At 35.6% G+C, this 22,760-nt stretch overlaps 1 protein-coding gene across 2 annotated transcripts in view; it reads left to right on the plus strand.

Annotated features, from left to right (window-relative positions):
• Window positions 1-22,760, plus strand: part of LOC102691350 (inactive dipeptidyl peptidase 10) — a 214,304-nt gene that overhangs the window by 170,840 nt on the left and 20,704 nt on the right. For both annotated transcript variants that reach the window (XM_006636260.3, XM_015358664.2), the window contains exons 6-7: window positions 15,422-15,474; window positions 15,687-15,768. In XM_006636260.3, coding sequence (XP_006636323.2) covers window positions 15,422-15,474; window positions 15,687-15,768 — 135 coding nt within the window. The remainder of the gene's footprint in view (window positions 1-15,421; window positions 15,475-15,686; window positions 15,769-22,760) is intronic.

Here is a 22,760-nt window from a genome sequence, read left to right on the forward strand (position 1 = left end):
GACAGCCTTGGCAATGTCCCCAGCACTGATAATTTCACGGTTCTGTAGACGGTTAGGGCAGTAAGACACATACTGTACCTGTAGGTCACTAAGAGGTGAGCAGGGAATTAACCCAAAGATATCTAGTAGCATTAGTGACACTCTGGATGCCTGTGTTATAATGATACTTTCAAAATACACACTAAGGGCCCACATAACATGTAGCCATAAGGTACAGTATGAGCTTAGTGCTCTTTTATTTACAGCAAGGAAAATACGACCAAAACGAAAGCCTAGCTCCTTGTTGAGTTGATAACTACACTTGTTCATGTTCCTCTCCATTGCAACCAAGCAGCTAATCTGCTTACTTACTGAGGTACAGTCAGGCTGATATGTTCTCAGCTTTAACACCAAATAGCCTCCAGTACCTTTGTCCCTCTGTTTCATAAGATTTAACCAAAGTACCGAAAAGAGCTGGAAAGGTGTTGGATAGATGAAGAGTTTAGCACAAGCACTCTTCTAACATTCCTTTAAACTTGTAATGCCTTCTGTTGTGAAAGGTGAAAGCTGAAAATATGTGAATACAGTCCCAATTCTGGAGGTATTCCAGGTCACATTTACAGTACAAAGTCTAACTGACTAGAAAAACCACAATGTTTTTCCAATGGAAGGGTGCATTTTCTATAGGATGCGCTAACTGCAACCCAAAGCATTACGTCAGTTTCTATTGAGGGAGTAGAAGGTTCCCAAATAACAACAGTTTTCAAGACTGTACGTCAAACACTTGTCATCCTTCATGCTCTACGTGTAAACAGCCTGCTAGAAATCAAAGGTAAAGAAGGAGAGCATGTTCCTCAATTAAGATGACATCCTGATGGTGATCTCATTCTCAAAATGTGTCAGCCAAATGGGGAATGCAATTCCATTGGTTTTCATTTAACTGTAATGCTGCTTAATAATACAGTATGTCGATCCTGTTGATCGAAACATGTTTCACACAAAATGCAACCAGAATGGTGAACAACAAGAGGGATGTAATACTAAAAACACAAAACAGTAGCCAATATTAAGTTGTTCCAAGGTATCTCAGTCTTAATCATGTCTTAATCATGCAGGAGCAAAACCTGTTACCTCTTATTTTATTAGGTCAACCTTATTCCTATCACTATTCTAGCTTTTAACAAATGGGTCTTGTAGCTTTGAATGAAATGTCAGGTTGCAAGGGCTAGCAAGCAAAATGCCTTTTATTCCAGGATGTATTAAAAACATCTAAACAATCCATATTAGTCTGCAGGCCTTTTGAAATATTTTCTTGACCTTCCATTCATTTCAGAAAAAGGCTAATATTTCAGTAGCTAAACCACACAAAGTCTTTTCATGAAATTCTCCAAACCATAAATTGTTCCTGAATAACATATAATACTTTGAACAGCTTTCTTTAGCTTGTTTGTCTTGATGGAATTAATTCATTGTAAGAGCTCAAAGAATAGCCAGTGATGCACTTACTGTACATTAGACCTGAAGCAAATTAATTACATTCTGTAAGTACATACAGTACACACAATTAATTACATTTTATTAAATGAGATTTTTGTAAGTATTGTGTGGTTCTTTTTATATTTCATCTTGACGGTTATTAAATGACACCTATTCCATTCAGTGCTTACAAATAAAGCTGAAACTTTACAGTTTACAGTTTCTGTACAGTATATTAATGCAGTGTTATAATATATAAATCTAATTTCACTTTTAATTATCAACATGTTTCATGATCTTATTAACTCTTTAAAGTCTTAATAAGACTTTGTCTGACTTACTGTAAATATATTTCTAAATGATGCTTTTACAGCAAAATATTTGCCTTGATAAAATATTTTTTTGTCAGCTTGCTGTTCTATTATAATGGACGAAATGTCAATGGATTCCTAACATGCTCTTGGAAGAAACTGAATGCCCTACATTGGATTCAATGAATTTCTATACTTCATTGATGAAAAACCAATTAAGAATGATTTGTGTGTTATGCTTTATGATAATATTAAGCTGGATTCAAGGCATGTCTTGTGGAAAAATACATTCAAATTGTCCATTTTAAGATCTGCAAATCAAAAGGGGTTTAATCACTTGAGGGGTTAATGAATTATGATGAAATGATGCAACGTACTGTACAGTGACAGTGAAATACACTTCTGCTGTTCAGTTTTGGGAAAACTATAACCTCTGCAGAGAATATTATAATTCATGTACTATTAAAATGACCAATGTCTTTAATTGTAACTACAGTTTCTTTCACTTCTAAGATTTACACTTTCATATACAGTATATGACTGTTGCTCCTGAGTGAGTTGGATAAAGTGGTTAGAAAGAGGATGGATGGATATATACTGATGTATGTGAGCCAAACATTTGCTGTGTAGTCATTGTTTATAGCCCAAATCAGTCATTTAAAATTCCTTTCTTCTCCTAACATTACTTTAGAAGAAGAAAAGAAAAAAGAGTGCTCTCAAGATCAAGAAATATGTACTTAATGTCAAGTTAAAAAACACATTTTTAATCAATAGTCCATTGTGGGTGACCTTTTCACACAAATTGAGCTTCTGATCAATAATGTATGTTCCTATTTCCTACCACAGGCAGACAAAAGAGGACTTTAACACATGATTGCTTTCAACTGTACTTTCTATAGATGGATTTCCACTCATCTATCCTTTATATTCATAAAGGAGTGTTAAGGGAGGTGGATATATTTAACTTTAATCTGTATAGTGCTGCCCAGATAAAATCAACTTTTGAGCCCACCTCCCCATCATACATTTGTGAAGGAGGAAAGAAGAGGTTTCCGAAAGAAAGACATAATCAGGCAGGTTTGCTGCAGGCTTTGTGGTTGCTTTTTAATACCCTACTTGCCATTCTCTCTTATTTATGTGCTTTTATTTTCTAATTATTTCTTAGGGGGGGTTTTAAAAGAACGGCATAAATCAAACATTCATCTTAATATGTTGCTTCTCTTTTGGGATTTTGTTGACTTAATCATCCATCCGTTTCCTAAACACTTTACGCAATACAGGCTTGCAGGAGAGCAGAGCCTATCCCAGCATGCCACGTGTGCCACGGCAGTCCATCGCAGGGCAGATACAGACACAAACACAGACACATTCACACCAGTTGCAAAATCGCAATTATTCTTGAACTGTGATGGCCTTTCAGAAGATAAAAACCATTCTCGTATACCTTTTCAGTGTGTAATGAAAGTTATAGATATTTATCCACGCATGAATCACGTGTATGTACAATAGGGACTCTCCAAAAGAGAACTAGTAAAAGGTAACTTTGAGGTAAATACTCAGTCTGAAACATCACAATAATAAAAAACTCACATACAAAACAGCCTATCTACAATTTTCTCACATTTAGGAGACGGCAAAAACTAGAATGTAAAACACAATTCTAATTGGATTCGACTAGACACTTCTAACACATCACATTAAATAACTCATTTGAGTCTGATTAATTATCTATGATAAAGTGCTTTGACCTCCTGATTATCTGCTTGTAGACAGGAACTGTGAATGCTTCTGCGGCACTCCCTGATTGGTATAAGAAACATATTCATCACCACTGGCAAAAATTAATTCATCCATGAGGTCCATTGAAAAAAGAATTCTTTGTAAGGAAAAAAAAAACACAGCATACGTCAAACATTTTATGTGCCCAGCTGGAAGAAATAAATACTCTTATTCTGAAATGTTTATGATTTGTATGATTTGAGTTTTCAGAATCAAGAAAAAAAGGTGATAATTGTATGATTGGGATTTTAGAGCCAGTGTTTGGAATAACCTTTCTTGTACACTGTGCACTCAATGACAGAAACAATTCCTAATCAATAAAGAAATTCAAAATTCAGTCACATTACAAATGTCGCCTTTCATTCACAGTTCTGTCTAGGGAAGGGAATTAAAGTGTGCATACTACCCTTGTCACAGGCCTTGTCTGAAGATATAGCTGGATCCCAAGTGTTATCTGGACATGCAGGATTGTTAAAAAAATTACACTGAGTTCACAGTTCTGAGAAGTTAAGATGCATTTCCATCAAGACAGCATGCTCTGTGACACTGAAGGCAAAATGAAACCATTTATCACAGAGTGTTGTCCAAGCCTGCTCACTCTCTGGATCGAACTATTAAAGTAAAGGATTTAGGAACTTGATCCAATGCTGTGTGTCTTGAAGATATTTCCCAGGGTTGCCCTTATAAAGCACATGGTAAAAAAAAGAAGTTGATTGCAAACTGACTTACAGTACGATAAAAACACATATGATGTGGAAAATAAGATGGCATTGTCACTTTAATTTACAGGAGATCTTAGTGACATTTGTCATTCCTGTGGTCACTTTATAAAATAATGATAAATGAACTTAACTGAAGAAAATTGTAAGCACTGAATCAATTGAATAAGACATGCAAAAATGGGTAAAATGTAGCTTCTTAACCTCTGGAGAGCAGATAAACCCAAAGTGAAGACCAGAGTAAAATGGTCACTGAATCCATGTACAGTATTATCTTTTACTGGACCGTATAATGATCATAAAATGCAACATATCCTAATTTCCATGTTTTGTGTATTCTTTACCAGTTTCTCTACATGAGTTAGCCTTGCTGTTTCTGCCACTGCTGATTGAATCTGGAGTCTGTCATGCATCGCACTATGAAATTTAACATTCTGTCAGTTGCCTAGTTTACAAATCAAAATGAATAGTGTCGGCCTGCATGCTCCAGGGCATTCGTCACAGTTCTCCGTGGCGAGCTGTAGCAAAATGTTTTTGTTTCTTGATGAGTTGTGGATAATGTACTTAATCCTGAAGGCAACAAATTGAGCATATTAATGTAGATTGGAAGAGCTACTGTATTTGTGCTACTTCGTGTATTAGTTTTATATATGACTGTTGTTTGTTATTTCCAGAGCAGAAACATTTAATTTACTGGACAGGCATTGTGTTGTAAAGTTTCTTGCTGTTTCTAGCAACAGCATACTACTGTACGTATATGACCTTATAGTCACCTTAATTTAGGTCACTGATAAACAAGTCTGGTTCATAATACAATAAATTTAGGTTTAACTATTTTAGAAAAATGTGATGTTGTTTATATATGGTACTGAAAGGTGAGATTTCTCTTCCAATTGCTAAAATACGATTTTAAAAAATGAAATGAGTCCTACATTTTCTTGTTTTTTTAAAACATATAAAACATAGTAAATGATGAGGTGCCATTTAGGCCATCATTCAAAGTTTACCTCTCATACACACACCGATTGCTCTTACATACACACAAAATGCTCTCACACTCTCAATTTTACCTCTCACATACACAGAAAACACTCTCACATTCACTAGTTTAACCTCTAATACACACAGAAAACACTCTCACATTCACTAGTTTTATTTCTGAGACACATAGAAATGCTCTCACATTCACTAGTTTTACCTCTGACACACACAGAAAACGCTCTCACATTCACTAGTTTAACCTCTAATACACACAGAAAACGCTCTCACATTCACTAGTTTTATCTCTGACACACACAGAAAACGCTCTCACATTCACTAGTTTTATCTCTGACACACACAGAAAACGCTCTCACATTCACTATTTTTATCTCTGACACACACAGAAAACGCTCTCACATTCACTAGTTTTACCTCTAATACACACAGAAAACACTCTCACATTCACTAGTTTTATCTCTGACACACACAGAAATCGCTCTCACATTCACTAGTTTTATCTCTGACACACACAGAAAACGCTCTCACATTCACTAGTTTTATCTCTGACACACACAGAAAACGCTCTCACATTCACTAGTTTTATCTCTGACACACACAGAAAACGCTCTCACATTCACTAGTTTTATCTCTGACACACACAGAAAACGCTCTCACATTCACTAGTTTTACCTCTAATACACACAGAAAACGCTCTCACATTCACTAGTTTTATTTCTGAAACACACAGAAAACGCTCTCACATTCACTAGTTTTATTTCTGAGACACACAGAAAACGCTCTCACATTCACTAGTTTAACCTCTGATACACACAGAAAACGCTCTCACATTCACTAGTTTTATTTCTGAGACACACAGAAATGCTCTCACATTCACTAGTTTTACCTCTGACACACACAGAAAACGCTCTCACATTCACTAGTTTTATCTCTGACACACACAGAAAACGCTCTCACATTCACTAGTTTTATTTCTGAGACACACAGAAAACGCTCTCACATTCACTAGTTTTACCTCTGACACACACAGAAAACGCTCTCACATTCACTAGTTTTATCTCTGACACACACAGAAAACGCTCTCACATTCACTAGTTTAACCTCTAATCCACACAGAAAACGCTCTCACATTCACTAGTTTTATCTCTGACACACACAGAAAACGCTCTCACATTCACTAGTTTAACCTCTAATACACACAGAAAATGCTCTCACATTCACTAGTTTTATCTCTGACACACACAGAAAACGCTCTCACATTCACTAGTTTAACCTCTAATACACACAGAAAACGCTCTCACATTCACTAGTTTTATCTCTGACACACACATAAAACGCTCTCACATTCACTAGTTTTATCTCTGACACACACAGAAAACGCTCTCACATTCACTAGTTTTATCTCTGACACACACAGAAAACGCTCTCACATTCACTAGTTTTACCTCTAATACACACAGAAAACGCTCTCACATTCACTAGTTTTATCTCTGACACACACAGAAAATGCTCTCACATTCACTAGTTTAACCTCTAATACACACAGAAAATGCTCTCACATTCACTAGTTTTATCTCTGACACACACAGAAAACGCTCTCAAATTCACTAGTTTAACCTCTAATACACACAGAAAACGCTCTCACATTCACTAGTTTTATCTCTGACACACACAGAAAACGCTCTCACATTCACTAGTTTTATCTCTGACACACACAGAAAAGCTCTCACATTCACTAGTTTAACCTCTAATACACACAGAAAACGCTCTCACATTCACTAGTTTTACCTCTAATACACACAGAAAACGCTCTCACATTCACTAGTTTTACCTCTAATACACAGAAAACGCTCTCACATTCACTAGTTTTATCTCTGACACACACAGAAAATGCTCTCACATTCACTAGTTTTACCTCTAATACACACAGAAAACACTCTCACATTCACTAGTTTTATCTCTGACACACACAGAAAACGCTCTCACATTCACTAGTTTTACGGCTTCGGTGGTTTTGTGCTGCGTTGATGGAAGAACACTCATACTGTAGCTGGCGCCGTAGCCAATGACAATGTAGCTATTGCTTCTGGTGTGGCTAAGATGTTATTAATAAAAGCTACAGCTTGACTTAGTGCTTGTTGCGGTTGAGCTTGATTTCTTTCCTCCATCTTGAAGCATAGCAGAAAATGAGAACGCCTGTTGGTACATTTTCTCAGCCAATCACATTGTGCCATTTAGACGGACCGCCTAGATTGGGCCATAATTCACCTCTTACACATGTAAGATGGTTCCTCACTCTCCATTTTTTCCTCTCACATTCACGCACAAAAAGCTTAATTAGTTTTACGTCTCACATACACATAAAATGCACTCACATTCACTAGTTTTGTCTCTCATGTTCACACTGTGAAGGAGTGTTTTATGTGTATGTGCGAGGTAAAACTAGGTAAAACTAGTGAATGTGAGAGCATTTTGTGTGTATGTGAGAGGTAAAATGGAGAGTGTGGTAGCATTGGAGAAATGGATTTGTGTGTGTGAGAGAAATTTGTGTGTGTATGAGAGGTAAAGTTTGAATAATGGCTTTAACGGCACCTCATAGTAAACATCCGTTGTTAGTTCAATACTTGCCTAGTATTAGTTAATATACTGCATTAGACTGACTGGTTAAAGATGTGTACAGTATATTATTTTAGTATTACAATAATATCAGGTGGGTAGCTGCGTCAGCATGTGTAGGCTGCAAAGGAACAAGTAATAGGTTTATTCCTATTACTTGTTCAGGAGAACAAGTTCAGGAGAACACCTGAAGAAGGCTCCACGGCCGAAACATTGTGTTCTCTTTTTTCTTTTTTTCAGCATGGAATAAACCTATTACTAGTTCCTTTACAATAATATCTTTCAACTATACATTATATATTACGTTCAATGTCTGAAAATGCTTCAAAGCACTTGTATTCTAAATGTTTCCCCATTTTGTTTTCCTAGCAGTCATACAAAAACTAAAAAAAAAGTTTTAGATGTTTGTAAAACCTACACACTTACTGTAGTCCAGTTGAAACTGCTAGAAATGTGTGTCAAACTAAGAAGTGTGTCCTCAGCAGAACTCTTCTCTGTCAGATTTGTCATTTTGTCTAAAAATGAAACCAAGATTTACCATGAGTCTATTAGCAGGCTACAATAATCATCTTTCAGACCAACTTGTTCCGTCATGCTGGAGATAATATATTATTCAGGCTCCCGGAAACTTACTTCTGCTTGGCAATAACTTCGACACTCACTTTGGCACCTCATTGGGTGATTTAACGTGTTTCTTTTTAGAATTCACTGCTTGATCATTTAATAATCTGAAACAACCCGTTGTGAGCACCTGTTGACACACAGATTCCACTCAATTAACCTTTATGTGTGTGTGCATGGCACAAAACATTTTATTTTTATTTCGCCACAGGGATGTGCTTTTCAATTAATATGCAAAAATGAGATAACTTCCAGCAACAACACGGCATCCAAACCTTTTTCAGTTGCATGCTTTATAGAAAACATTGTAGTTCTAAAAGACAAAGAGGGAGAAAAATGCACCAAAAACAGAAAATCTAAAGCAGCTACACAAAGGCCAATAAATGCCAGTCTTTTCCATTTAGATTTCCCGACAGAATTGCAGGATTAAAAACACATGACACCTTTTCCTTAAAGGTGTTTTTCAGCTTTGTCATCCAGCCTGTTTTATGTAAAGCATTGCTTTACTTAGTGTTTGATGATACAAAACGATCTCGTCTGCCATTAATTTTTTACATACAGTACTGCAAGGCTTTTGGAATTGCTGGTAAACGTTTTGTCAGTTCACTTTAAAAAACGATAAAACTGACAAAGAGGGCTTTTAAAATAATCTGCACTGTGAAAATAAATAATACAGACATTCTGTATGATAAATTTTGCAAAATAGGCTTGCTCAGTGTTTTACTCACATTTATTAAAAAATACTGCTAGCAATAATTACAAGTATAAACCCAACCTTAGGTATTTTATGTTTGTGACATTTTTATAGTGTCAAGTAGTAAAATGCATTTAAATTGTATTTAAAGCAAGGTAGTTATATTATACCTATTTTATTTTAAATTCTGCTTGCTTAAAGATTTTCTTGCTTAGAAATTTCAATATCCATTTTTAGGGTAACAAACTCTATTTTCTTGTGAGAAGAATGGGTTCATGTTTTCATCATTATTTCCAAGATAGCTTGCCTTCACTGCCAGGATGTATAATCACTGATCCCCATGCACACTGTGAATTGCAGGAAGCTTAGATGCTACCATTGTACTTTATAAAAGACTAGAAACCCAATGTAATTATAAAAAAAAAATGTTGAAAAATATAGAGAAAGCAATTTTAATGTGTTCAAATGCTTCTTCACTTAAATATGGTTCTGTATACAATTTTTGTCCCATTAACGTGAAATCTTATTTGGTTATTTGGGTATATTTAAATATATTGGTTATTTGTGTATATTTATTTTCAATACATAACGAAGGTATTGCTGCTATTGGACTTGTTTTGCGGAATGTGATTTTATTTGGCTAGGTTCTGAAACAAGCTTGGGTTGTGAACACTTTGAAGTTTTGAAGGACAGCGGGAAAATTGCTGTGTCATTTCAGGGTTATTAGCTCTGGATGTGTGCTGTAGCTCAGGAATGACCATATTGTAAAGTTCTAAGGCCAATAGGTCTCGCTATGTGTTCATTTCATCAGCACTGTTGCAGACGGATGTCCTAGGTTTAATGCAAATCGCTATTAATGGCACCACAGTGTCAAAGTTTGTTAAATGGCTACTAATAATAGACCTAATGTTCTAACTAATTAGTGCATAATAAGTAGGATAATGTTAATGATAGCTATAAATTAATGCTACATGGCACGAAGAATATGCTGTAAGCAAGCAAATATACAGGAAGCACACTTTTTTCTTGAATAACTTGAACTTTCTTCAAACTTAATCAATTGGAATTTGCGATTATGTTTCTCAAAGTTTGTGTGTGCATAGTCCAATTTTTCTGTTTAGAGTGTGGTTAGGTGGCAACATGGAGCAGTGTTAATGCTCTGGAGTCTGGGTTGGAGGGTGAACCCTTGAGAAAATGAAACAACTCTAAAATAAAGGAGTAATTCTCCAGTTTCTGCATTTGAGCTTACCGAGAGTAAGCTTCCTTAATAAAGAAGCTACAGCACCTTATGTGACAGGAAAAATAGTAATAAATGTGTGTATTGCAGTTCAGTAAAAGTATAAATAAGAGCAGGAAAGTAAGGGTGCTACACGAGGGATTCCCATGCCTTGTACCATGGACTACTGTACCACACCTGCTGGTTTCTGGTTAAGATAATTCAACCACAATGATAAGCCCTAATAAAAGGATTAATTTTGAACTCTTTAACCATTTTCGGTTTCTAAACGCATATGAGGTGGCCTTTGAACTATTGGGTTTCATGAGAGCTTGAGATCATCAGCTTAGGAAACAAACGGTTCCAAACAAGCCACTGGTTGTTTCAGTAAAGTGCAGCCCCAGCCCCAAGGTTAAGAAGTCCTGTATTACACCTGTGCTCAAAAATGAAAATACCGAAGCTTCCTTTTTATCCTTTCATTAAAGGACAAATAACATCCAAACCTTTCATGCTATACTTTAAATGTCAACACTGACCACTCCATTCACTTTCTGCTGCTAATATTCAGTGCTGTTTGGCTTCTTGATCATGTTGTAGAGCTCAATTGCTAATGCTTACGGTAAAAAAACTTGTCAGAAGCCTGGAATGATCACATTCAATTTGCTCACAACATATCCTTGAGTGAAATGACTCTCGGGATGCTATTCACAGCTTTATCATTACCCTTCCAGAAGTAAAGTATTTCTCTCTTGCTGTACATAGTACTGTATATGAGAACTAAACAAAAAAGACGAGAGACGTCGATTACACAGTTCTCTTATATTTTGTACAGCAAGAGATGATGTGCTTCTGAAGAGGTGGAGCTGAGGGTCTAGAATACAGCACAGCATACTGACAGGGACCTCACCAAGGATAATGGCGTGAGCAAACACTCAACACTTCAGACATTTTTTTCAAACATTAAAAATGCATATTTCTTAATTATGAATAACCAAAATGTGATGAGGTAACATATATTAAAATTAAATTGGAAAATAGACTGGTCAGGTTTAATATTTAACATTTTATAGTACAGTATATTGAGCTGCTCAGTTGTTCTTACAGTGTTACTAGGCATTTGACTAGATTTTAAAGTCTTGCCACACAAATCACTTCCCACACTTTTGAAACAAGAGATGTCACTCTGATGTTATGTATACACAATTAAATTAAAGTACATTCATCATAATTATTTTTTTTAAATTGAGCAGCATTTTACCATTGTGAGGGTATTATGATTCATTCTTAATTTATTCATGTTCTCTTAATGAAGGGAGGCCTTAATGAACTATTAATGACTTTAATGATATATGAGTACTCTACAGTATATGGCCCTCTATGTTTTTACAATAGTTTGACAATGATATAAGTAAAATGACCTTTTACATTTTTAATAAAGGTATGACATGAAGAAACTGGGGGCGTCACTGTCCAGGGTGTATCCTGTCTTGTGCCCATAGCTTGCTGAGATAGGATCGGGGTCTCCTGCAACCCAAAATTGGAAGAAGAGGTTAGAAGATTGATGGATGGATTGGCCAAGTAACTCATAAATGTTAATTAATGATTGCATACTGTTGCTAGTTTTTTAAATATTCTTTCTTCATATTATATGTGTAATATCATGCTCGTGATTATACCAATCTGTTCTGTCCTTTGTATAAATTAACAAATAAAACTAACATTGGGGAAATTATAAGGAGAAAGCATATGATTGTTATTCTGTCGATAATACAATACAATGCAAAATCCATCATCAACAAGATTTTTTATCCTTGACGATCAATTTAAAAATAAAAGATCACATGTACAGTAACTGTGGTTTATAAAGTAATTGTAGTAAACAATACAGCTCTCAGTGAGTGCCATCACAGAGGCACACGTACAGTACAAGGTCAGAGACATTGGATTTAGTGCTGGGAAAGCCTTGTTTTTTTCTCACACAGTGATATAATTGTAGGTAGATAAATTAAGTAAGTAGTATGTATTAATACGTTTAGACAATAATCAAAAACCTCCATGTCACTTGTTTTTTCAAACGTCATGCAATAGTGGACATTAAATACAAGCATATTATTTCAGTTAAATTTAGAATACAAATTTGTATCGCAAAGCATGATCTCAATTTGTAATTATTATTTTTTTAATTGAGGGCCTTATGAATCTGTTTTAAATGTGGTGTGAACATTAAACTGTGGTACAAACATGATAATTTATACACTGTATTAAGATAATTTAAGTTATTATATACTGTATATATATCAAAATAGAAATGTCATTTTCTGTAGCAGAATGAGGACATCACAATGCTATTTTCTCTCTTGGTGAATTGCTGTATTATCGTTTAGATAAGAGGTCTCTTGTGTAATATGACCAGATGTATAAGGGTTCAAGAGATAGGAGAGAAACTGCTTTGAAACCTTCTTGAGCTTTTTCTCCTGGGCTTAGAAAATCAGTGAGGCTGAAGGTCTCTCTGGTCCATTTTCTTAGAGATGAAGAAATAACACCATTCCAACTATAGAAATCTTTGAAGACTTTATAGAAGACTTTGCCCATTTTTTTCTACTTCTGTTCAAGCTCCACATAGGAGTTCAGTAGCACTGAGAGGTTAATTTAGAATTTAGAAGTCTGATCACAGTAGTTACAGTATGTGTGCCCACACAATTGTCTACAGTATTCAGTATGTGCCTGTATATTGATACAGCAACCTTTATTCTTTAATGTATATTTGAACTAATACAATTAACTCTATTCAATGATCAAATTATTCTATTCTGCCCTTCTGTGGCTCTACTGTGATTGAGCTGTAACCTTCAAGAAAATATCTGCTGCATTTAAATCATACATTTGAATACAAACAAAATGGATTGTAAACAGAACTGAAAGCTTATTGTTTGTCCTTTGTAGCTTGAGTTGAAGATGTTGTAGAGTACAGATCTTTTTTAATAGTGGTGTTTTTCAATACCAGATACTCTTACAGCAGTTTTGTATTATCATACATATTTCATACTGTAGGTGGGTGGCTTTCGAGTCTATTCTTTTTTTCAATTTAATAAGACAATTAAAAATAAAGGAGAAAGAAAGCACTTTATAAAATAAATGAAAAATCCAGATAAAGAAATGGTCTAGAATTAATTACAAGAACAGGTAGAAAAGGATGTTAGAAACCCCAGATCAGGATAAGTAATTCTATTGGGTCTTTATTCACTTGATTCAGGGTTTTCTCCCTTTTTATGGATGGGTGCTACAGTACATGTTGTCCAACCATGATGTAGATAATCTGGCTTTCTTCAACAAATGGCTGAATGAGATGCTTGGATCAAATAGCTATTAACTACCAAACAAGCAAGATGGATTATTTTATGACCTCTTCTTATTTGTAACATTTCTTATGTTCTTACTGTATATACTGTAACAACGACATACTGTACATTCCTTTGATCTGTTTTGCAAATACATTATGTTAATGACAGATGTGTTTGCCTTTCTGACAAGGAGAACATTAAAAGGCAAAGAAAATTGCATTAATCACCTTCTATTTCAATAGGTAAGTTAAATGTTCCGAGTCCCTCAGAATAACTTTGTGTCAGAGATCACCATTTTATTTATTTTAGCCTTTGCTCATTTTTATTAGAAAGCCTCACAGCAGTTTTCAACAATGATTAGTCTTAAAGCTATAATAATCAAGCTGAAAACTAAGGAACGTAATGAAATTCAAAAATTAACCTGGCAATGCGTGAACATATTAATTGCAAAATAAAATATAAACTATGCTAATCAGATGTAACCATTGTGTTGCCAAGGCATCCCCACATCTGCAAAACAAGTAAATACATCTTAGGTTCTACAAATCCTAGGCAACTGGGATATACAGTAGCCTAGTTTCCCCAAGTGTAATTTCTTTATAGAATTAAGTAGGATGGTTGTAATTGTTTACTGTGTCAAGCTGCCATATCAAGGGTTCCCCAGAAGTTTCCTTCCTTGCTGTGGATTGGTCATGTCAATGGAGCTAAGCAGAAACAATCTAAATTAATTTACTTGTATAAGTACAGTGTTTTTCATACCATGACATTTGCATAAAGTACAGCAGGGACCGATTTCATTCGCAACTGAAATACATCACCCAACTGGGAGACCTACTGGGAGAGCCATTGCGCACCAGCAGTCCCACTGCACAGCAGACCAGGCAGACAAGTGATACACTATTTCACAACAACTACTGTACCTGCATCAGAACCTTAACCCGCCTGCCAGTTGAACATTTCTATCCCAGTGCTTTAAGGCGGCTGTTTTACATGAATCTTGGTTCTTTCTGTGGAAACCCACCATTGAGTATTGGGTTTGTAATATTTAATGGAAGGGAATCAGAGTGGAAAACACGTATCCAAAAATCCCTGTTGCTTCCAATAGAGATTGAGTCATTACATCGCTGCGTGGTGAACACAAAATAATATCCATTCACATTGAGAATTATCAAATGTAATAAACTTTTTTGGATTGTCTTTTCTTAATGTAAAGGTATTTAAAAGGTATTTCATATTGTTTGTATAGGAAATGTTTGATTAGGAAATTCAGAGTAAATGAATTATAATATATCTATATAATACAGTATGTCTTTAAGATGAATTATAGTCATAATACCATAATGCATTTGGGTAGATTCTCCCTAGATATCCAGAAAGGAGGCAGGGCACATGCTACACTGCTGGGTTTCAAACCTTGTTTTTCAGCTCCCAGACATGGCTGGACTCTACTTTATATGCAATTTGCATTTGTATCCTAGATTTTCATCCTGTAGCAGCCTGTCTAACCCTGTCTTTCCCCTTGGCAGATATACTATAGCGTGGACAACTGGCTCCACAGTGGTGCAGTTCCAGTAATACAATTCCAAACAATACTTTCATACAGGGATAGTTTTTTTTAACATCTTATGAAAAACAATAGTAATTCTTTTTTTTTCTTTTTTCTGTTTTAGGTGTACCGACATTCATACACAGCATCATATTCTATTTACAACATTCTTTCGAGGTAAGAGGACTGTACAGTACTTGTTCTGATGGCCTGATTAACAGTTTGTTGCTGGATGATAAAACAGTGTGAACAATTAACATTAAGTATGCTTTACTGCATTCTCAGTGCAATTGCACATTGCAGTCTTTGCTCAACCAGACATGAGATTTCTCAGTGGGGCTGAGAAGTCTATAGATAGTGTAATATCATTTGTAACATTTATTTTCAAGGGAAGTCTTGGAGTTGAACCCTCCAGAGGTCTCTGATTCTGTGTTACAGCATGCTGCCTGGGGAGTTCAGGGACAACAACTGGTAAGATTTAAGCTTCTCTCCTTAACAACTGAATTCCAACAGAAAGTAACACTTTTTACCCAGAATTTGACATGAACAGCAGGTTGTGAGTGCATTTACTCTCTTCTCTCCAATTAGTGCTGCCTTTGCAATATGTATACAGTATAGTATATAGCAGTTTGGACCCCTGCATGCAAATTCATACATTTCTCTCTTGACCTCTGTGCTCTGGCTGTTGTACTGCTGTGCATTTCCATGACTTAAAATGTTTTGCATGTATTTGCACACTGGCAGTCAAAGGTACAGTGTAACTTGGACACTCCTAATGGAATACACTCAGGGTGGGAAGAATCACCCTGAACTTTTCACCCATAAACTGCGATCCAGAGAAGACAACTTGAAAAAGAGAACAGAAAGACGTTGGAATATATTATTTTTTACACAGAAATATCTCTAAACCTCAAGCTTTAGCACGTTATTGTTTTACTATAGGCAAAGCACATGAACTTAACAAATTATAAAGAGTGGCAGCGCCCATTTTAACACCTTTTACCATGGATGAGCCTGACATTAGAGTGATAAAGGAAACCCACATAAGTTTACTCAAGAACTGGCATCACTCTTCTGAAGTGGCGATAGGGTTTGCATGTCCCTGACACCTAAAGAGCTGGCACAGTATAAGCTGTTAAACTGCTCTGGTTAGGACAATAATTAAGATGATGTAATTTAAGACAAGAATGAGAATGAAAGCCCAAAAGCACGACAGGTGGGACAACCAAGCTCTAGACCATGATTCACTGTTGAACTCTGTGGACACTAAGCTTTTATGTATACAGTAGGATGGCATCTCTTCCTCATTGCATTCCATCTCTAAGCTTAACTGGGTAGATTATTTGACACTGATTTCTGTAGTCGTGGGTTGGAGCCTACTGTAGGTCATGTCACTGTCTAACTGGGTTTCCTCAGGCAGGGAAACCACTGTGGGAAGGGTTGCAGCTAATCATCCAGATCTATTTCAGCTTCTAGTGACACAATGACCACAATTTTCTATTCCATGTTGGGTGGTTTATAACACATATATCGTGACTCTAAATTTTAGAGAGGAAAAAAAGCCCCAAAGGGGCACACATCTCGAGCAAAATCTCTAAATACCTTTAGATCACCATCAGCAATGCTGTAAGAACAAGAAAATGTGTTATGATGTAGGTGTCATTGACCTCTCTGTGTCATTTTTCTGTATTAGAAAAACTGGTCCTTTGTTGACAATAAACAGGCTATAACATTTAGGAAAACTCTTGTCTAAATTATACACGTTTATTGTCTTTTATTTAAGCATAAATCATGCCACGTCCATTAGTAAACTATTACTACGATGATAGGACTGAGCATGACAGATGTGAAGATTATTTGGAAAGCACTGTTGTGGAACAGCACAGTCTGTATAAATAACAAAATTGAACCACATGTACAACATGTGCATAGAATTCAAGGTGACATACAGTAATTTCTTTGTATAAATTTACTTGGCAATGAAGCCCATGTGTTCAACCAAAACCGTGCACAGATAAATCCACCAGAAGTAATGTTTTCGTAATCTGTATGTGGTCTATTTGTACAGTGTATGTAAAATAATGTGCATCCAGATACGTGCAGAAAAGCAAATCACATTTCATCACTTACAGTACTGTATGTTGATTGCAGGGGCTATACAGTATGAGCAATTTGATGTGTCTGTAATGTAATATTGAGAGACAATTACATTGCAGAAAAACCTAAAGGTCACATTAAATGGTTGAAAGTTTAAAAATATAAAAAGCATTATTATCTCTAAAATAAATTTAATTATAAATTATTGTTACATGTCAGGGGTATAACTGTATCAACTATTTTATTGTCATTCATTTAAGGGAATCACTTTAGAAATGCAAGCTAGTGGCATATTATCTAATATACAGATAAATAATCTGTTATATACAGTATGAGATGCTGTAATAGGGGCCCTGACTAACTCTGTTGGTAGCGCATGAGACTCAGAATCTCAGGGTAATGGGTTCATATCCCACTTATGGTGCCAAGGGTGCAAGGCTGACAACCCATCCCACCCCATATTAGATAATCTAACAGATGTTCTATTATCTAATATGGGGTGGGATGGGTTAATCAGTTCAGATAGTTACCCCAACTAAGTGGAAGGATCATATGACTTAACAACAACAGAAAAGAAGATGTTTTTTTTTATTGTTTTTTTTTATGAAAGAAGACGTGATCTTGCTTGAAGCGTTCGGGCTGCTTTAGCTTTTCACTTTTAAGAAATGGCTTGCACTGAAGATTGCATCAGGACTGATTGATATCCAAGTGCTAATATGGATTGCAACTTGTATTTACTATGTTGTTCCCCAGCACTTTCCTTTTTTGTGAGACAGTTATTGCCATGGATGTCAGAGTTGAACCCTATCTGGATGACAGGTGTTATGACATACCATAATATTAATTTATGATCTGCGCCGTACCTGTGTTACCTCTAAGTTGAGTGCATGCACGTCTATGGGAGACCCTTGAAAGTCCTGTCACAAAACGGTGCAGGCCAAGCAACAATTTAGGAAATAACAGCTTTACTAAACCATAAATCATGCTGGGAAACTGAGCAGTGCAGTTCACGAACGATCATTCCTTTTGAAAAAAACAAATCCAGCCCCAAGTCTAGCGAGACAACACCAAAATGAGAGGAACTTTGGAAACTCAAGTCGAATATGATACTATGTTAATTCAACCTACAAAATGACCAAACTCATATTAATTGTTGTTTGAAAGTTACATTATTACAGTATGTCTTCAGCCGTGAATGAAAATATAAGAGTATGTAAATAACATAATGTGATGCTATATTTTTGTTTTTTAGTTTTCCATTTTCAATCCAATTTATTTCACCCTTACCTTTGGTGAGATGTTTCTTTATAAATAAAACTTCCACAATATTTTAACCTACAGTACAATAAATGTTTTGAGTACAAGTGTACTCAACATACAGGTAAAGCATGTCAATGAAACCGTCTTTTTATGATTTTTTCACAAAAATATAATGTTTCTTAAACGATGGCATAATTCCATGTTGAAGAAGAAAAATTACTAAGACTATCAATATTACATTTCCTTGCAATTTTACATTACAGTGTCTTATTTTGCCTTTAGTCTGGTAAATGACTAAGCCTTATTTCATCAATTACTACTTCAATGAATTTGGTATTCAATGGCACTATCTAAAATCAGCTGGAAGGGAATTGAAAAATATAAAGTAGTAATATGTTGTTCTACATGTCCAATCCAAGATAAATGCACTGTATGGTCCAAGCAAAATCCATCCATAGAATTTAAATTGCTATTTCCTAGAAGCTGTATGTGATGTGGAAGTATATTTGTTGTTACTGTATGTCATTACAACTCAAATAAAAGTAAGGGTTTTTTTACTTAGTTTGAGGGCATGCCCAAGTCTGACATGTTTAACATAACCTCAGGTTGCTCAGAGCATTGAAGTCTGTGTGCATGAGACACGGCCGAGAATGCAGAATTGGTTAATACTGTATGTACAAAAACATTTGTCTCTACGTTTAATGTTTTGTGCATAGAGTAAATGAAAAAAAGTGTTCACGCAGGATCCCTGCAGATTTAGCTTTTGTGTCACATATTATATTATATATGCATATAGATAATTATATTATTAATTTGATCCTGCTCTTACTTTGATAACTTAAGAGAAAGCATCTGTAGCTTTCTGTAGATTTAGGCACCAGATGCTGTAAAGAATCATTTCTTTGTCATGCATTGTAAAGATGCATTGGGCCTTGGAAAAGTATTCACCCTCATAATCGTGTCCCATTTTCTTTCATTGCATACAAATATGAAACATACAAATATGATGGGCACCAGCTCCCTTGTGACCTGTATTGAATAAAATCATTCAAAAATAGATGGATGAATATACACAGACCTGTATATATATCATCCAACTTGACAGAGAGTGCACTACTTGACAAAGAAGAATGGGTGAAAAATAACTTTCAGCTGCAATAGCTGCCAAAGATGCTTCCACCAAGTACTGACTCAGGGGAGTTAATACTTAAAATCGACATACTGTATTTTAGTTTTGGATTTTGTCACTGGACATTTTTCGTACATTGAAGTATTCAGATTGAGATCTCAAGTTCTGATTTCACTTTAAAACATATCCATACTGTACTGTACTGTACTTCACTTGGAATTCTTGAAAATGAGGCATTATTGAAAGGAAGTGAATACTTTTTCAAGGTAATATGTGTTTTCAGGAAAACAATGTATTTTGAATATTGATTCCATGTTTTTGGTATCCTTTTGATTAACTGACCACCCATTAGTAATAGTGATATGCTTAAGCAACTTTTACATACTGTGACTGTTGCATAAGCACTAATTCACCTCATTAGTGAGAGAGATGATTGGGCACAGATGATGAGCTGATTTAATGTGTTGGATGTCAAACCTGGAGAAAATTAAGAGATAAAAATGACCAATATGCCCCTTTAAACAAGAGAACTACACCTTTATGCCATCAGTATTTTAAAGTCTGGACTTACAGCACTGTTGCTGTCCATCTGGGGGCTTTACAGCCAGACTCAGTCTTTCAGCATTGAGCCATCTTCAGGGTACCTCAGTTCTCAACACCTCTCCAAGATCAAAGGGGATGACCAAGTCTGATGGTCTGGACAGGAGTGTCTTGTCACTGCAAAACAGCATTCGTATTAATCAATGGTAACCAGACAGCATAGCTATACATTATTCAAGTCCTCACTTGCTCCCCTTCCTGTGTACTGCTCATGACGTGACAACATTCCAGCAGATCAACACTTGTTCGCATACTGCTCATGTATCAGTGGATGTCAGAGTTGAACCCTATCTGAAGGGTGACCTGGGATGACAGGTGGCATGTACGTAGCACTCTGAGACCAGTGAAAACACAGTATCCCACATAACAGCACCTGCAAAATGGTGCAAAGCATGCGTTGTTCCTGATGTACAGTACAGCTTGTATTGGTTTCAATCATCTACTAACGTACAGTATATGTACTTGTAGTTCTTTCACAATAGAGCCCCAGTTGATTAATCCTGTTGATGACAAAACTTAGTCAGTACAATTAATTTACAGTACCTAGATCCTGTGTGTTAAGTAAAAATAAAATGAACCTTTTACAAAAATATGTAATTTTTCATTCTAAGAGTTACTGTAAGTTTGTTTTGGTGCTCATTATAGCTATATTTTAAAAAAGTTAAAATCTTTAGGTTGTTCCATCTCTCAGTGTTGTAAAAAGCAAGAGCTGATTGACATGAATCTCCATAATTCAGAGTGACTGAATTTAGATGTAAATCTAAAAAATGTAGACATATTGATTTGTTGGCCTTCAGCATCAATGAAATTTTACAGGATAGCACAGTTCAAACTTTAAAAGGTCCACGCATAGAGCCGAATTGACACTCAAGTCTTAGATGATTCGTAGATATATTTTATCATCCTTCTTCAAGATGGAAATACTCTGTTACACAAGAAAAATTACATTGGATTGAAAGCAAAGATGTATTTTGTAGAATCATCAGCCTAAAACAGGGTTTTTCTTGATGTGCAGTTTGCACTATTGGGTTGGATAAGTTCTACCTCTTTGTCCAGTGACGATACAGTACATACAGTAACTCCCCCTCAATGGGGCATGCTTTACAAAGTACAGTACAGAGTGCAACATTGACCTTGGGGTTCTGTAGACTAGGAAAAGAAATACAAGGATTGACAAATTGTGTACATGGTCACAATATCCCTCCAAATTAAAAATCAACCATGATGAAATTCAGCTTTTTGACTGCCCAGAATGCATTTTACATTTATAACACTCGTTATACAGGGCGCTTACATTGATATTTGATCCCCAGTTGAACATTAAACCCAAAATTCCAAACATGGGGACAAAGGAAAAAGACCAATCTGGCAATAGTGTACTAAATTATGCTAGGAATCCTACAAAACTCAGTTTATCAAATTGAATCATGTTCAGATGTAACTGCCTTTGTGTTCTCTTTCTTCTTTTTTTCAGCATGGAATAAACCTATTACTTGTTCCTTTACTGCCTTTTCATGTTCAGGGCGTAATTAGAAATGGACATCTGGCTGCACTTAAGAACCACACATCTCCTCACACAAATCAAATTGTCTGCACTTATTTAGTGAAACCATGTTCTGCGGTGATGCCTGATTTTATTCAGACTTAGAACCTCTGGGGTTTCTTAAGCATGAAAGTTTTAAAAGCCTGTGCTACCTCAGCTAAACACGACCTTTACTTTGTCCTGAGATGTTGTGATTTCATGGTGTTAATTGAAGCCCTTCAGTCATTTTTTCAATATTCAAAAGGGAATATTTGTGTGGTTCTTCATGTTGCTTTGACATGGGAGTAAAGATCTTTGAGGGAAATAAAAATATTCATTGAGTGGAAGTGTAGTGTATGAAGATTCCCCTAAGCAGATTGATTGCGTTATCAAAACCATTGACACTTCTTGGCTGTAGCTCCTAGATTTCAGTCTTGAAGTAATTACTAAATGCTAATTACTAAGCCCTGGTGCAAACCTAACAACTTAATAATAAAATCCTCCCTTAAGACCAGAAAGAGGTACTTTAATTATCTAATTAAAAATGCTATGTAATCTAAAATACCAGCATAACCATCCTGAGGGTTTTGACAATTTCTTTTTAAAAGGGTATTATTATTGTTGTTTTTACTTTTTTACACCACAATGTGGGTTTTAGTATTCATGTTTATTCTTCTACATGTGATGTAATATGCTACACATAAATACTTAAAATTATTAGAAAATTTCTAAGAGAATAAGAGAAAGCAAAGAAATATGTTTTCATAGTTTCTTCTTCTACTGTACATGCTATTTAAAACATGTAACACTCATTATAATAATTCCATGCATCCCAAGGGATCCCAAAGCACATTA

Source organism: Lepisosteus oculatus, chromosome 12 (assembly GCF_040954835.1).
Source record: "Lepisosteus oculatus isolate fLepOcu1 chromosome 12, fLepOcu1.hap2, whole genome shotgun sequence".
Taxonomy (NCBI): Eukaryota; Metazoa; Chordata; class Actinopteri; order Semionotiformes; family Lepisosteidae; genus Lepisosteus; species Lepisosteus oculatus.